General features: G+C 50.7%; 1 protein-coding gene across 1 annotated transcript in view; it reads right to left on the bottom strand.

The window, feature by feature from the left end:
* LOC138354531 (uncharacterized) overlaps positions 1-14,793 on the bottom strand; it is a gene marked incomplete at its 3' end in the record, with an annotated part of 54,339 nt that extends 39,546 nt beyond the window's left edge. Inside the window, exon 1 of the mRNA XM_069308893.1 lies at positions 14,312-14,793. Coding sequence (XP_069164994.1) covers positions 14,312-14,793 — 482 coding nt within the window. The remainder of the gene's footprint in view (positions 1-14,311) is intronic.
* Positions 14,794-15,507: the final 714 nt, after the last annotated feature.

Genomic DNA, 15,507 nt, shown 5'->3' with positions numbered 1-15,507 from the left:
TAGTTGTATTCACCTAGTTGTGTTCACCTAGATATATTCACCTAGTTGTATTCACCTAGTTGTATTCACCTAGTTGTGTTCACCTAGTTGTATTCACCTAGTTGTATTCACCTAGTTGTATTCACCTAGTTGTATTCACCTAGTTGTATTCACCTAGTTGTATTCACCTAGTTGTGCTTGCGGGGGTTGAGCTCTACTCTTTCGTCCCGCCTATCAACTATCAATCAATCAACTGTTACTAACTAATTTTCCTCTCTCCCCCCTCCACCCCCCCCCCCTACACACACACACCCAGGAAGCAGCCCGTAACCGCTATTTAACTCCCAGGTACCTATTTACTGCTAGGTAACAGGAGCATCAGGGTGAAAGACACTCTGTCCATATATATATACTCAACCCGTTCTCGCACTTGCTTTTAGTTAATATTGGCCTATTTAATAAGTGCATATGTGACATACTAATTGTGAATATTTTAGTTTGAAAAGCTTCATAGAAAACACCGACCTCACCTAACATTCCTAGTATGTTAAGATAAGCATCTTATTGGTTCTTAATTACAATTATTACTTAACCTATACCGTTGATAGGTTAAGTAATAATTGTAAATAAGAAGCAATAAGATGCTTATCTTAACATACTGAGAAGGTTAGGTGAGGTCGGTGTTTTCTATGAAGTTTTTTAAACTAAAATATTCACAATCAATTAGTATGTCACATATGCACTTATTAAATAAGCCAATATTGACTACAGCAAGTGCGAGAACGGGTTGATATACTAGCAGTACCCGGCCACGCGTTGCTGTGGCTCAGCCACTTTCCCTGTCCATTTGTCCTCCCCACCATTCGCCATTCCTCCGTCCCCTCGTCCTCCCCACCATCTCTCACTTCCGTCCCCTCGTCCTCCCCACTATTCCCCACTCCCTCGTCCGATGCCTTCCCAAATGGTCTGATGTTCCCATCAGAAAATTGGGAACATCAAGTGATCTGATGTTCCCATCACTGAAATATAAGAAAACAATTAAAAAACGAAATGAAAAACAAAGAAAAAATTAAACAAATAAACTATACTCATGAAATGAACGGTATGGTAATGAATAAAGCTCAATTTCATCGCAATGTCACACAAAATAATTAAATCAAAATGAAAATAAATCTAATACTATGAAAATTCAATTTAATAATGAAATTGGAAATATTGAAATGGTATCGTAACATGTTTAGTATAGCGTGTGTTGCTCTTACGAGCATCAGATGGCACTGTTTTTTTCTTTTTTTACAACATGTTTTTACCTGTCACAGGTGTGCCATCTATACTTATACTCACGAAATAAGTATAAACGGTATGGTAAACAACACATCTCAATTCCAACACATTGTCACACAAAATAATTAAATGAAAATTAAAATAAATCGAAATCGATGAAAATTCAATCTATCAATGCAATCAGAAATATTAAATTGGAATTCATAACAGTATTTCCAGTGTGTGTTGTTGTTACGTGCAACGCATGGCGATGTTTAAAAAAAAAAATAGTTTTTTTTCCTGTCACAAGTGAAGCACGTACATAGTAGGTATATAAAAACATGCGCCTATTCAAATGCAACATTGTGTCAAAATTTGAAAGTAATCGGTAAAGAGGTTTCGAAGATTTCTCTCACATGAAACACAGTTTTTCAAAAAAGCATGTTTCTTCTAAACATGCAAGCAAACCGTGCATGTTTCTGTATATATATATATATATATATATATATATATATATATATATATATATATATATATATATATATATGTCGTACCTAGTAGCCAGAACGCACTTCTCAGCCTATTATGCAAGGCCCGATTTGCCTAATAAGCCAAGTTTTCCTGAATTAATATATTTTCTCTAATTTTTTTCTTACGAAATGATAAAGCTACCCATTTCATTATGTATGAGGTCAATTTTTTTTATTGGAGTTAAAATTAACGTAGATATATGACCGAACCTAACCAACCCTACCTAACCTAACCTAACCTATCTTTATAGATTAGGTTAGGTTAGGTAGTGGAAAAACAATTAATTCATGAAAACTTGGGTTATTAGGCAAATCGGGCCTTGCATAGTAGGCTGAGAAGTGCGTTCTGGCTACTAGGTACGACATATAACAAGACGAATAACATTCGTCAACCCTTAAGTACTTACTTTATCTTGCCGGTGCAAAATGTGGAAATCTGTTAAGAACAGTATCTATACTTGACATATAGTATTTTCCTAACTCAAGCAATGGGGGGGGGGGGTATTATTCTACACATATTTCTAATGTCTCTCATATGTTCACGTTCTCTCAGGTACTGATCAAGGCGGTGTCCATCACTCTCACCGCAGATTCTGCAGCTCCGCTGAACAACTGTTGCTTCCATCCCGAATCTCCATTGATATTTGTATCCAAGACGGATTCTCACTATTACTGATTCCCTCCCGCAGCCACCTCCCCTTCGTCGATATTGACTGGGATTGGCAGCTGCAACTGCTTTGTACCAGCGTACAGATTCACTGATTTTTTCTTCTATCCTTCTTTCCTCAGTTACCTTGTCACGGTGATGTTGCCTGATAATACCTCTAATTTGTAGAAGAGTCTTGGGTATGAAGTATTCAATATGGTCTCCTTCAGCAGCCAGCACACCTGCTGGTTCATCCCCACATATCCCAACATGGGAGGGGATCCACAGAAACTTGACGACTCTTCCCTGTAGTACCCTCACACCTCTCTTAATTACAGCGACTATCGCAAGATTCTCGGCCCGGTTTGTATTAAGAAATTGTAGCGCTGCTTTTGAATCTGAGCAGATCACTGCACCATTAATGTTTCTTTCAAGAAATCTAACACCATAACAATGGCATTTAGTGCTTGCGTTGAGGAGGCATAGTTCTCAATACGTGCTTCTTCTTCACCTGCGTTTTGAAAAGATGTTTTTCCTAATTACAGTGTATGCTGCCGCAGCTCTGCCATTGGTAGGATTAGATGACCATTAGAGACCCCATGCCCTCTCCAGGTCATTACTCTCAGTGCCCTGAGTCGACTTTTACATGTTCCTATAAGTTGGTTGAGTTCCTCTTTCTTCCCCTTGTTAGAGCCGACAGTGACGCCAAGGTGCCGATACCCTAGAAACACAAACCGAAACTGTCTCTATTTTCCGCTTGTTACAACTTGTAATAAAGTTGTTACGTCTTGGCTTAACGTGTTTATGACGTATTAGAACGTTGTTACAACTTGCTATATTGGTTGCTATAACTGGTTAGGTGTTGTTAAAACTTGTTCGAACGTTGTACCAACGTCGTAGTTTCGGTGTGTGTTTGACGGGTAGTGGTCAACCCATTCAAGTGTTACACCATTAATTTGTAGTTCTTCATTTTCTCTCCGCTTGTGATGAGAGTTTACTTTTGTCTTGTTTGTGGAGAGAGTGAAACCGAGCTCAACACATTTCCTTCCAAGGAGTTCAATGGACTGTTTAATTTCTCCCAAGGTGGGAGCTTGTATTAGGACATCATCTACATATCCCACTTGTTGTCTTCCTTCCGGAAATTCAATATTCACAATGACGTTCATAAATATGTTGAAATCGTAAAAGTTTTTTTTTTAATTATGCCCCGAGGGTCGAGTTTATTAGGCAGCGAAGGTTACGTAGCGACGAACCGGAAGAGGTAAATCCAGGTGCGGGTGCTGGGGGCCGGGAGCAGCCTCGTAACTCTTCCTTCTGAGAGGTGACGCCGCCCTCTCAATGATGCAACCTTTAGTAAATGGTAATGATAAGTCTAGACTATCTCTTGAACACCACAACTGCAACCCTATTGGAGAGAGAGAGAGAGAGAGAGAGAGAGAGAGAGAGAGAGAGAGAGAGAGAGAGAGAGAGAGAGAGAGAGAGAGTTAGAGTGACAGAGAGAGAGAGAGAGAGTTAGAGTGACAGAGAGAGAGAGAGAGAGACAGAGAGTGAGAGAGAGAGAGAGAGAGAGAGAGAGAGAGAGAGAGAGAGAGAGAGAGAGAGAGAGAGAGAGAGAGAGAGAGAGAGAGAGAGAGAGAGAGAGAGAGAGAGAGAGAGAGAGAGAGAGAGAGAGAGCGAGAGAGAGAGAGAGAGAGAGAGAGAGAGAGAGAGAGAGAGTTAGAGAGAGAGAGAGAGAGAGAGAGAGAGAGAGAGAGAGAGAGAGAGAGAGAGAGAGAGAGAGAGAGAGAGAGAGAGAGAGAGAGAGAGAGAGAGTAGAGAGAGAGAGAGAGAGAGAGAGAGAGAGAGAGAGAGAGAGAGAGAGAGAGAGAGAGAGAGAGAGAGAGAGTTAGAGAGAGAGAGAGAGAGAGAGAGAGAGAGAGAGAGAGAGAGAGAGAGAGAGAGAGAGAGAGAGAGAGAGAGAGAGAGAGTAGAGAGAGAGAGAGAGAGAGAGAGAGAGAGAGAGAGAGAGAGAGAGAGAGAGAGAGAGAGAGAGAGAGAGAGAGAGAGAGAGAGAGAGAGAGAGAGAGAGAGAGAGAGAGAGAGAGAGAGAGAGAGAGAGAGAGAGAGAGAGAGAGAGAGAGAGAGAGAGAGAGAGAGAGAGAGAGAGAGAGAGAGAGAGAGCTAGAGAGAGAGAGAGAGAGAGAGAGAGAGAGAGAGAGAGAGAGAGAGAGAGAGAGAGAGAGAGAGAGAGAGAGAGAGAGATAGAGAGAGAGAGAGAGAGAGCGAGAGAGAGAGAGAGAGTTAGAGTGACAGAGAGAGAGAGAGAGAGACAGAGAGAGAGAGAGAGAGAGAGAGAGACAGAGAGAGAGAGAGAGAGAGAGAGAGAGAGAGAGAGAGAGAGCTAGAGAGAGAGAGAGAGAGAGAGAGAGAGAGAGAGAGAGAGAGAGAGAGAGAGAGAGAGAGAGAGAGAGAGAGAGAGAGAGAGAGCTAGAGAGAGAGAGAGAGAGAGAGAGAGAGAGAGAGAGAGAGAGAGAGAGAGAGAGAGAGAGAGAGAGAGAGAGAGAGAGAGAGAGCGAGAGAGAGAGAGAGAGGAGAGAGAGAGAGAGAGAGAGAGAGAGAGAGAGAGAGAGAGAGAGAGAGAGAGAGAGAGAGAGAGAGAGAGAGAGAGAGAGAGAGAGAGAGAGCGAGAGAGAGAGAGAGAGAGAGAGAGAGAGAGAGAGAGAGAGAGAGAGAGAGAGAGAGAGAGAGAGAGAGAGAGAGAGAGAGAGGAGAGAGAGAGAGAGAGAGAGAGAGAGAGAGAGAGAGAGAGAGAGAGAGAGAGAGAGAGAGAGAGAGAGAGAGAGAGAGAGAGAGAGAGAGTTAGAGAGAGAGAGAGAGAGAGAGAGAGAGAGTAGAGAGAGAGAGAGAGAGAGAGAGAGAGAGAGAGAGAGAGAGAGAGAGAGAGAGAGAGAGAGAGAGAGAGAGAGAGAGAGTTAGAGAGAGAGAGAGAGAGAGAGAGAGAGAGAGAGAGAGAGAGAGAGAGAGAGAGAGAGAGAGAGAGAGAGAGAGAGAGAGAGAGAGAGATAGTGAGAGTGTTAGTTTACGGACCGGAGCCGCCGGCCGGCATGAGGGGGGGGGGTTATGAGGAAGAGAGTCCTAGGGAAGGAGGAGGACAGGGGCAGGGGATCAGGGGAGAGGGGGGGCAGGTGCAGGGGATCAGGGGAGAGGGAGGACAGGGGCAGGGGATCAGGGGAGAGGGGAGACAGGTGCAGGGGATCAGGGGAGAGGGGGGACAGGTGCAGGGGATCAGAGGAGAGGGGGGACAGGTGCAGGGGATCAGGGGAGAGGGGGGACAGGGGCAGGGGATCAGGAGAGAGGGGGGACAGGTGCACGGGATCTGGAGAGAAGGGGGACAGGTGCAGGGGATCAGGGGAGAGGGGGACAGGGAGAGGGAGGACAGGGGCAGGGGTTCAGGTTAGAGGGAGGACAGGGGCAGGGGTTCAGGGGAGAGGGAGGACAGGTGCAGGGGATCAGGGGAGAGGGGGGACAGGGACAGGGGCAAGGGAGAAGGAGGACAGGGGCAGGGGTTCAGGGGAGAGGGAGGACAGGGGGCAGGGGTCAGGGGAGAGGGTGGACAGGTGCAGGGGATCAGAGGAGAGGGAGGACAGGGGCAGGGGATCAGGGGAGAGGGAGGACAGGGGCAGGGGATCAGGGGAGATGGAGGACAGGGGCAGGGGATCAGGGGAGAGGGAGGACAGGGGCAGGGGATCAGGGGAGAGGGAGGACAGGGGCAGGGGATCAGGGGAGAGGGAGGACAGGGGCAGGGGATCAGGGGAGAGGGAGGACAGGGGCAGGGATCAGGGGAGAGGGAGGACAGGGGCAGGGGATCAGGGGAGAGGGAGGACAGGGGCAGGGGATCAGGGGAGAGGGAGGACAGGGGCAGGGGATCAGGGGAGAGGGAGGACAGGGGCAGGGATCAGGGGAGAGGGAGGACAGGGGCAGGGGATCAGGGGAGGGGGGGGGGACTAACGACATGTGGTTAGTCAATTAAGAGCCTCATGACCAAGTCACACCTGCAATTATCTTTTATGACACCTGATCACACCTGTGGGGGGAGGGGGGGAGGTGCAGGTTTATTAGTAGAGGGAGAGTGCTGGGTGAGGGAGAGTGTTGGGTGAGGGAGAGTGCTGGGTGAGGGAGAGTGTTGGGTGAGGGAGAGTGCTGGGTGAGGGAGAGTGCTGGGTGAGGGAGAGTGCTGGGTGAGGGAGAGTGCTGGGTGATGGAGTGTTGGGTGATGGAGAGTGCTGGGTGATGGAGAGTCCTGGGTGAGGGAGAGTGCTGGGTGATGGAGAGTGCTGGGTGAGGGAGAGTGCTGGGTGAGGGAGAGTGCTGGGTGAGGGAGAGTGTAAGGTGAGGGAGAGTGAAGGGTGAGGGAGAGTGTAGGGTGAGGGAGAGTGCTGGATGAGGGAGAGTGCTGGGTGAGGGAGAGTGTTGGGTGAGGGAGAGTGTTGGGTGAGGGAGAGTGCTGGGTGAGGGAGAGTGCTGGGTGAGGGAGAGTGTTGGGTGAGGGAGAGTGCTGGGTGAGGGAGAGTGCTGGGTGAGGGAGAATGCTGGGTGAGGGAGAGTGCTGGGTGAGGGAGAGTGATGGGTGAGGGAGTGTTGGGTGAAGGAGAGTGCTGGGTGAGGGAGAGTGCTGGGTGAGGGAGAGTGTAGGGTGAGGGAGAATGCTGGGTGAGGGAGAGTGCTGGGTGAGGGAGAGTGTAAGGTGAGGGAGAGTGTAGGGTGAGGGAGAGTGTAGGGTGAGGGAGAGTGCTGGATGAGGGAGAGTGCTGGGTGAGGGAGAGTGTTGGGTGAGGGAGAGTGTTGGGTGAGGGAGAGTGCTGGGTGAGTGAGAGTGTAAGGTGAGGGAGAGTGTTGGGTGAGGGAGAGTGCTGGATGAGGGAGAGTGCTTGGTGAGGGAGAGTGTTGGGTGATGGAGAGTGCTGGGTGAGGGAGAGTGCAGGGTGAGGGAGAGTGTTGGGTGAGGGAGAGTGTTGGGTGAGGGAGAGTGCTTGGTGAGGGAGAGTGCTGAGTGAGGGAGAGTGCTGGGTGAGGGAGAGTGCTGGGTGAGGGAGAGTGCTGGGTGAGGGAGAGTGCTGGGTGAGGGAGAGTGCTGGGTGAGGGAGAGTGCTGGGTGAGGGAGAGTGCTGGGTGAGGGAGAGTGCTGGGTGATGGAGAGTGTAGGGTGAGGGAGAGTGCTTGGTGAGTGAAAGTGCTGGGTGAGGGAGAGTGTAGGGTGAGGGAGAGTGCTGGGTGATGGAGAGTGCTGGGTGATGGAGAGTGCTGGGTGATGGAGAGTGTTGGGTGAGGAAGAGTCTTGGGTGAGGGAGAGTGCTGGGTGAGGGAGAGTGCTGGGTGAGGGAGAGTGTTGGATGAGGGTGAGTGCTGGGTGAGGGAGAGTGCTTGGTGAGGGAGAGTGTTGGGTGAGGGAGAGTGTTGGGTGAGGGAGAGTGTTGGGTGAGGGAGAGTGCTGGGTGAGGGAGAGTGCTTGGTGAGGGAGAGTGTTGGGTGAGGGAGAGTGTTGGGTGAGGGAGAGTGTTGGGTGAGGGAGAGTGCTGGGTGAGGGAGAGTGCTGGGTGAGGGAGAGTGTTGGGTGAGGCAGAGTGCTGGGTGAGGGAGAGTGCTGGGTGAGGCAGAGTGCTGGGTGAGGGAGAGTGCTGGGTGAGGCAGAGTGTAGGGTGAGGGAGAGTGTTGGGTGAGGGAGAATGCGGGGTGAGGGAGAGTGCTGGGTGAGGGAGAGTGTTGGGTGAGGGAGAGTACTGGGTGAGGGAAAGTACTGGGTGAGGGAGAATGTTGGGTGAGGGGAAGTGCTTGGTGAGGGAGAGTGCTGAGTGAGGGAGAATGCTGGGTAAGGGTGAGTGCTGGGTGAGGGAGAATGCTGGGTGAGAGTGAGTGCTGAGTGAGGGAGAGTGTTGGGTGAGGGAGAGTACTGGGTGAGGGAAAGTACTGGGTGAGGGAGAATGTTGGGTGAGGGGAAGTGCTTGGTGAGGGAGAGTGCTGAGTGAGGAAGAATGCTGGGTGAGGGAGAGTGCTGGGTGAGGGAGAGTGCTGGGTGAGGGAGAATGCTGGGTGAGGGTGAGTGCTGGGTGAGGGAGAGTGTTGGGTGAGGGTGAGTGCTTGGTGAGGGTGAGTGCTTGGTGAGGGTGAGTGCTTGGTGAGGGTGAGTGCTTGGTGAGGGTGAGTGCTTGGTGAGGGAGAGTGCTGGGTGAGGGAGAATGCTGGGTGAGGGTGAGTGCTGGGTGAGGGAGAGTGCTGGGTGAGGGAGAGTGTAAGGTGAGGGAGAGTGAAGGGTGAGGGAGAGTGTAGGGTGAGGGAGAGTGCTGGATGAGGGAGAGTGCTGGGTGAGGGAGAGTGTTGGGTGAGGGAGAGTGTTGGGTGAGGGAGAGTGCTGGGTGAGGGAGAGTGCTGGGTGAGGGAGAGTGTTGGGTGAGGGAGAGTGCTGGGTGAGGGAGAGTGCTGGGTGAGGGAGAATGCTGGGTGAGGGAGAGTGCTGGGTGAGGGAGAGTGATGGGTGAGGGAGTGTTGGGTGAGGGAGAGTGCTGGGTGAGGGAGAGTGCTGGGTGAGGGAGAGTGTAGGGTGAGGGAGAATGCTGGGTGAGGGAGAGTGCTGGGTGAGGGAGAGTGTAAGGTGAGGGAGAGTGTAGGGTGAGGGAGAGTGTAGGGTGAGGGAGAGTGCTGGATGAGGGAGAGTGCTGGGTGAGGGAGAGTGTTGGGTGAGGGAGAGTGTTGGGTGAGGGAGAGTGCTGGGTGAGTGAGAGTGTAAGGTGAGGGAGAGTGTTGGGTGAGGGAGAGTGCTGGATGAGGGAGAGTGCTTGGTGAGGGAGAGTGTTGGGTGATGGAGAGTGCTGGGTGAGGGAGAGTGCAGGGTGAGGGAGAGTGTTGGGTGAGGGAGAGTGTTGGGTGAGGGAGAGTGCTTGGTGAGGGAGAGTGCTGGGTGAGGGAGAGTGCTGGGTGAGGGAGAGTGCTGGGTGAGGGAGAGTGCTGGGTGAGGGAGAGTGCTGGGTGAGGGAGAGTGCTGGGTGAGGGAGAGTGCTGGGTGAGGGAGAGTGCTGGGTGAGGGAGAGTGCTGGGTGAGGGAGAGTGCTGGGTGATGGAGAGTGTAGGGTGAGGGAGAGTGCTTGGTGAGTGAAAGTGCTGGGTGAGGGAGAGTGTAGGGTGAGGGAGAGTGCTGGGTGATGGAGAGTGCTGGGTGATGGAGAGTGCTGGGTGATGGAGAGTGTTGGGTGAGGAAGAGTCTTGGGTGAGGGAGAGTGCTGGGTGAGGGAGAGTGCTGGGTGAGGGAGAGTGTTGGATGAGGGTGAGTGCTGGGTGAGGGAGAGTGCTTGGTGAGGGAGAGTGTTGGGTGAGGGAGAGTGTTGGGTGAGGGAGAGTGTTGGGTGAGGGAGAGTGCTGGGTGAGGGAGAGTGCTTGGTGAGGGAGAGTGTTGGGTGAGGGAGAGTGTTGGGTGAGGGAGAGTGTTGGGTGAGGGAGAGTGCTGGGTGAGGGAGAGTGCTGGGTGAGGGAGAGTGTTGGGTGAGGCAGAGTGCTGGTTGAGGGAGAGTGCTGGGTGAGGCAGAGTGCTGGGTGAGGGAGAGTGCTGGGTGAGGCAGAGTGTAGGGTGAGGGAGAGTGTTGGGTGAGGGAGAATGCGGGGTGAGGGAGAGTGCTGGGTGAGGGAGAGTGTTGGGTGAGGGAGAGTACTGGGTGAGGGAAAGTACTGGGTGAGGGAGAATGTTGGGTGAGGGGAAGTGCTTGGTGAGGGAGAGTGCTGAGTGAGGGAGAATGCTGGGTAAGGGTGAGTGCTGGGTGAGGGAGAATGCTGGGTGAGAGTGAGTGCTGAGTGAGGGAGAGTGTTGGGTGAGGGAGAGTACTGGGTGAGGGAAAGTACTGGGTGAGGGAGAATGTTGGGTGAGGGGAAGTGCTTGGTGAGGGAGAGTGCTGAGTGAGGAAGAATGCTGGGTGAGGGAGAGTGCTGGGTGAGGGAGAGTGCTGGGTGAGGGAGAATGCTGGGTGAGGGTGAGTGCTGGGTGAGGGAGAGTGTTGGGTGAGGGTGAGTGCTTGGTGAGGGTGAGTGCTTGGTGAGGGTGAGTGCTTGGTGAGGGTGAGTGCTTGGTGAGGGTGAGTGCTTGGTGAGGGAGAGTGCTGGGTGAGGGAGAATGCTGGGTGAGGGTGAGTGCTGGGTGAGGGAGAGTGTTGGGTGAGGGTGAGTTCTTGGTGAGGGAGAGTGCTGGGTGAGGGAGAATGCTGGGTGAGGGTGAGTGCTTGGTGAGGGAGAGTGCTTGGTGAGGGGAAGTGCTGGGTGAGGGAGAGTGCTGAGTGAGGGAGAGTGTTGGGTGAGGGTGAGTTCTTGGTGAGGGAGAGTGTTGGGTGAGGGAGAATGCTGGGTGAGGGTGAGTGCTGGGTGAGGGAGAGTGTTGGGTGAGAGTGAGTGCTTGGTGAGGGAGAGTGCTGGGTGAGGGTGAGTGCTTGGTGAGGGTGAGTGCTTGGTGAGGGTGAGTGCTTGGTGAGGGTGAGTGCTTGGTGAGGGTGAGTGCTTGGTGAGGGAGAGTGCTGGGTGAGGGAGAATGCTGGGTGAGGGTGAGTGCTGGGTGAGGGAGAGTGTTGTGTGAGGGTGAGTTCTTGGTGAGGGAGAGTGCTGGGTGAGGGAGAATGCTGGGTGAGGGTGAGTGCTTGGTGAGGGAGAGTGCTTGGTGAGGGAGAGTGCTGGGTGAGGGTGAGTGCTGGGTGAGGGAGAGTGTTGGGTGAGGGTGAGTTCTTGGTGAGGGAGAGTGTTGGGTGAGGGTGAGTGCTTGGTGAGGGTGAGTGCTGGGTGAGGGAGAGTGTTGGGTGAGAGTGAGTGCTTGGTGAGGGAGAGTGCTGGGTGAGGGGAAGTGCTGGGTGAGGGAGAATGCTGGGTTAGGGTGAGTGCTGGGTGAGGGAGAGTGTTGGGTGAGGGTGAGTGCTTGGTGAGGGTGAGTGCTGGGTGAGGGAGAGTGTTGGGTGAGGGTGAGTGCTGGGTGAGGGAGAGTGCTGGGTGAGGGGAAGTGCTGGGTGAGGGAGAGTGCTGGGTGAGGGTGAGTGCTTGGTGAGGGAGAGTGCTGGGTGAGGGAGAATGCTGGGTAAGGGAGAGTGTAGGGTGAGAGAGAGTGTTATATATTATAATATATTTCTCAATATTTTTTATGCTTCTTTTTACTGTCGATGGTAATTGAAAAATCAATAATCCAAAATTCATTTTTATGTCTAGTTTGATGCGACGCGTGAATGCGTTTCGTAATAACTTATTACATTTTCAAAGACTTTAGTTTACACACACAGAACTGTAACCTGAAAACATTAAACAGTTTTACTTATGCTAACACTTAAACAGCTTGTCTTATATACTCGCATTTGGGTGAGGTGATATGTTGCAACAGTTTTGGATGAGGTGAACAAACTTTTGACCAACACAAGACAGTACATGGAACATTGGGTATTAATTGAATAAATTAGAGGGAAGAATGGAAGTAACTGCAAAGGGCCTATTGGCCCATACTTCCTCTCGATGCTTCTATATTGGAGCGGAGTCTTGAAGTGGGTAGAATATAGTTGTGCATCAATTGACTGTTGATTGCTAGTGTTGACTTCTTGATGTGTAGTGCCTCGCAGATGTCAAGCCGCCTGCTATCGCTGTATCTAGCGATGATTTCTGTGTTGTTTGTTAAGACTTCTCTGGTGATGGTCTGGTTGTGGGAAGAGATTATATGTTCCTTAATGGAGCCCGGTTGCTTATGCATTGTTAATCGCCAGGAAAGAGATGTTGTTGTCTTGCCTATATACTGAGTTCTTTGGGGCTTACAGTCCCCAAGTGGGCATTTGAAGGCACAGACGACGTTGGTCCCCTTTAAGGCGTTCTGCTTTGTGTCTGGAATGGTTTTCATGAGTAGGTTGGCCGTTTCTTTTGGTTTTATAGTAAATCGTCAATTTTATCTTCTGATTTTAGCCTGTCGTGATAACGTTCCTATCAACAATATCTTTCAGGACTCTTTCCTCCGTTTTATGAGCTGTGGAAAAGAAGTTCCTGTAAACTAGTTTAATAGAGGGTATAGGTGTTGTGTTAGTTGACTCTTCAGAGGTTGCATGGCGTTTCACCTTCCCCTTTTATGATGTCTTCAACGAAACCATTGGAGAAGGCGTTGTTGACTAGGACCTGCCTTACCCTACAGAGTTCTTCGTCGACTTCCTTCCATCCTGAGCTGTGGCTGAGAGCACGGTCGACGTAAGCGTTGACAACACTCCTATTATACCTGTCTGGGCAGTCACGATTGGCACTGAGTCACGTTCTTATGTTTGTTTGGAGAAACCTCACGGCTTCTCCAATGGTTTCGTTGAAGACATCATAAAAAGGAAGGTGAAACGCCATGCAACCTCTGAAGAGTCAACTAACACAACACCTGTAGCCTCTATTAGACTATTTTACCTAACCACTCGACCAACACGACCGGACAAAAGAGGATGGTAGCCGAGGCTAATTCTCCATCCTCCCGCCGGCACTCTGATGGTAATCTTGGGCATGGTATTTTATCAAATCACCTCATTCTTTGGGGCACACGTGAGTAACACAAATGCGAACAAGCCTGAATGGTCTACAGGCATATATGCAACTGAAAACTCACACCCCAGAAGTGACTCGAACCCCATACTGCCAGAAGCACTCTGCATTTGGCGTACAGGACACCTTAACCACTCGACCAACACGACCGAGGTCGATATCGTAGAGTGCTCCTGGCAGTAGGGGTTCGAGTCCCATAGGTAAGGTTAGGTTAGGTAAGGTAGGTTAGGTACGATCATATAAATACGTTAGTTTTAAATCAAATTAACAAGATGAACTCATACATAATGAAACGGATAGCTTTATCATTTCATGAGAAAAACAATTGAAAAACAAATTCATGAAAACTTGGCTTATTACGCAAATCGGACCTTGCATAGTAGGCCGAGTACTGCGTTCTGGCTACTAGGTACAACAAATATATATATATATATATTTATATATATATATATATATATATATATATATATATATATATATATATATATATATATATATATATATATATATATATATATATATATATATATAAAGTAGTAATAATTAAATATGGAAGGACCAGACGAGGATATATTGGTGATTGATGCTGATGGTTTCAAGAGGTGAGAGACTTGCACATGAGTGACCTTGAGGACACACACACACACACTCCTCCGTCATGATAGTGATCACAACCCCTCCCATAAACTGGTCCTCCTTCAAGATCATCTTTCCTTCTTGAGGTGTCAACAAGGGTGAGGGAGAGTCGCCTGCCGGACACGAACACCCAAGACCTTAGCCTGGGGATATTATTTCCCTTGATGCTTCCTGCGTTATCAACGCTATTTTTATTATTATTTTTTGTTTCTGCCTGTATATCCTTGCCGCTTCGGAAAGCAACCAGAGCTCCGTCCTACGCGGGCGGCCTGTGTGCCACGGGGTGGAAGATAGACTGGTGTTTACTTTTCCCCCGTGTGTGTCGCAGCATAGTGCTGCCAGACCAGCCTCGAATGCACAAGCAATTGACAGCAGGTTCGCTTTAGATAACAAAAGCCTAACGCTTTACTAAGCTAAAACTGGAGAGGCCCAAGTGTTAGTAGGTCATCCACCTCAACCGAAGTTAAAATGATAACAATAACATATTGGTAATGGAAAAACGCAAAATGTCAAAGACTTTAAGACGAAAGCATATTAATAAGCACAAGACAATAAAAGCAAACCCATAATGTAAGCTCTTAACATTGTGCCCCAGAGCGGGGAGTGGGACTGGTGCCGTCCGGCGGACCCCCAACGTCACAGCTTCGGTCAGGTCGGCCGCCCTTGGGTGAGACAGTTGGAAGCGGTACCTCGGTAGACTCTCCGGTGTTACAGGTAGTCGTGTGGCTGCCATGCAGGGTCAGCCTTCTCCAGCCCTCCAGGTGCCATCCTGGGGCCTGCGGAGGGCGGCCCCGCTCCGTGCTTGTGGACCACATCCTGTAGATGAAATAGGTCCAGGTCTGGGCCTTGACAGCACATCTCAAAATCGCTCCTGACCAGCAAGGCACGGACACAGTTTCTATTCCACCCACCCTTCTTATTCGAGGTAATGGAAGAGTTGGATACAGTGGTTGCACCAGTGTGCTCCTTGACCCTATTGTAGATCTCGAAGGTACTGTACGTGTCGAAATTGTACACGTGCTGTATAAGCAGCGACAAATTATCGGCCGAGACATGGGTGTCATTGGTCGTAGCGTCAGTTTCATTGTATGCCACGATGCCAGGCCTACAATGTGACTCCTTGTTGGGAATTCGCACCTCTCGCTTCACCCTTTTGCCTGAGCCTGCCGGCCACGTACTGCGTGATATCGTCATGACGGTACACCTGAGCACCGCGGGTCTTAAGGCAGGTCTGAGAGATGTGCCCGAGAGTTCCTGGACCGATGCACGTGGGGCACATGCCATCCCTCTCAGGTCTCCCTCGTGGCGCCCGTCAAGGGGTCAACACCGCGTTCGCTCTGACCTGAACAGCCTGGACGTAATCTCCGCCTCGCATCAGACGGGTTCCGCCTGTGAGCCGAAGGTTGCTCGCAGGCGGACTCGAGTTCTTTCCCGTCCGACGTCCGGTAGAGTTTTTTTTTTTTATTTATATATACAAGAGTTGTTACATTCTTGTACAGCCACTAGCACGCGTAGCGTGTTTAGTCCTGCAAGCCTGGGAACGCTGAGGCGCTGAGGCCACCTGCATGCCAGCGATGGAGGCGGGGCCGGACCAGCTAGTACGTTGGCCGCCACGGGCTGGCACGTCGCCGCCCTCACTGCTGGACCCGCGGACACCGACCCGAGCCCCAGCCACCGTTGCTTAAGCAGCCGGATGGTCGTGGTGAAGTCCGGGATCCCAGACCCACCATCCTTGGTCTCTGCATGGGAGGCGTTGTGGGGCTATCATGGGGCAGACGCAGCCGGCCGCGGATCGTTTGGCGCGTCTGCCTGTCCGTTCCTTCACTATACACTCTCACTCTCCATGACTCCTCCGCCTCTCCCCCGCTCACCAAGGTGTTTGTTCACTCTCCCTTCCCTCCTGTTTCT

The sequence above is a fragment of the Procambarus clarkii genome, chromosome 63, assembly GCF_040958095.1.
Source record: "Procambarus clarkii isolate CNS0578487 chromosome 63, FALCON_Pclarkii_2.0, whole genome shotgun sequence".
Classification (NCBI taxonomy): Eukaryota; Metazoa; Arthropoda; class Malacostraca; order Decapoda; family Cambaridae; genus Procambarus; species Procambarus clarkii.
The sequence above is the reverse complement of the archived record's forward strand: the minus strand, read 5'-3'. Positions and strand labels throughout refer to the sequence as shown.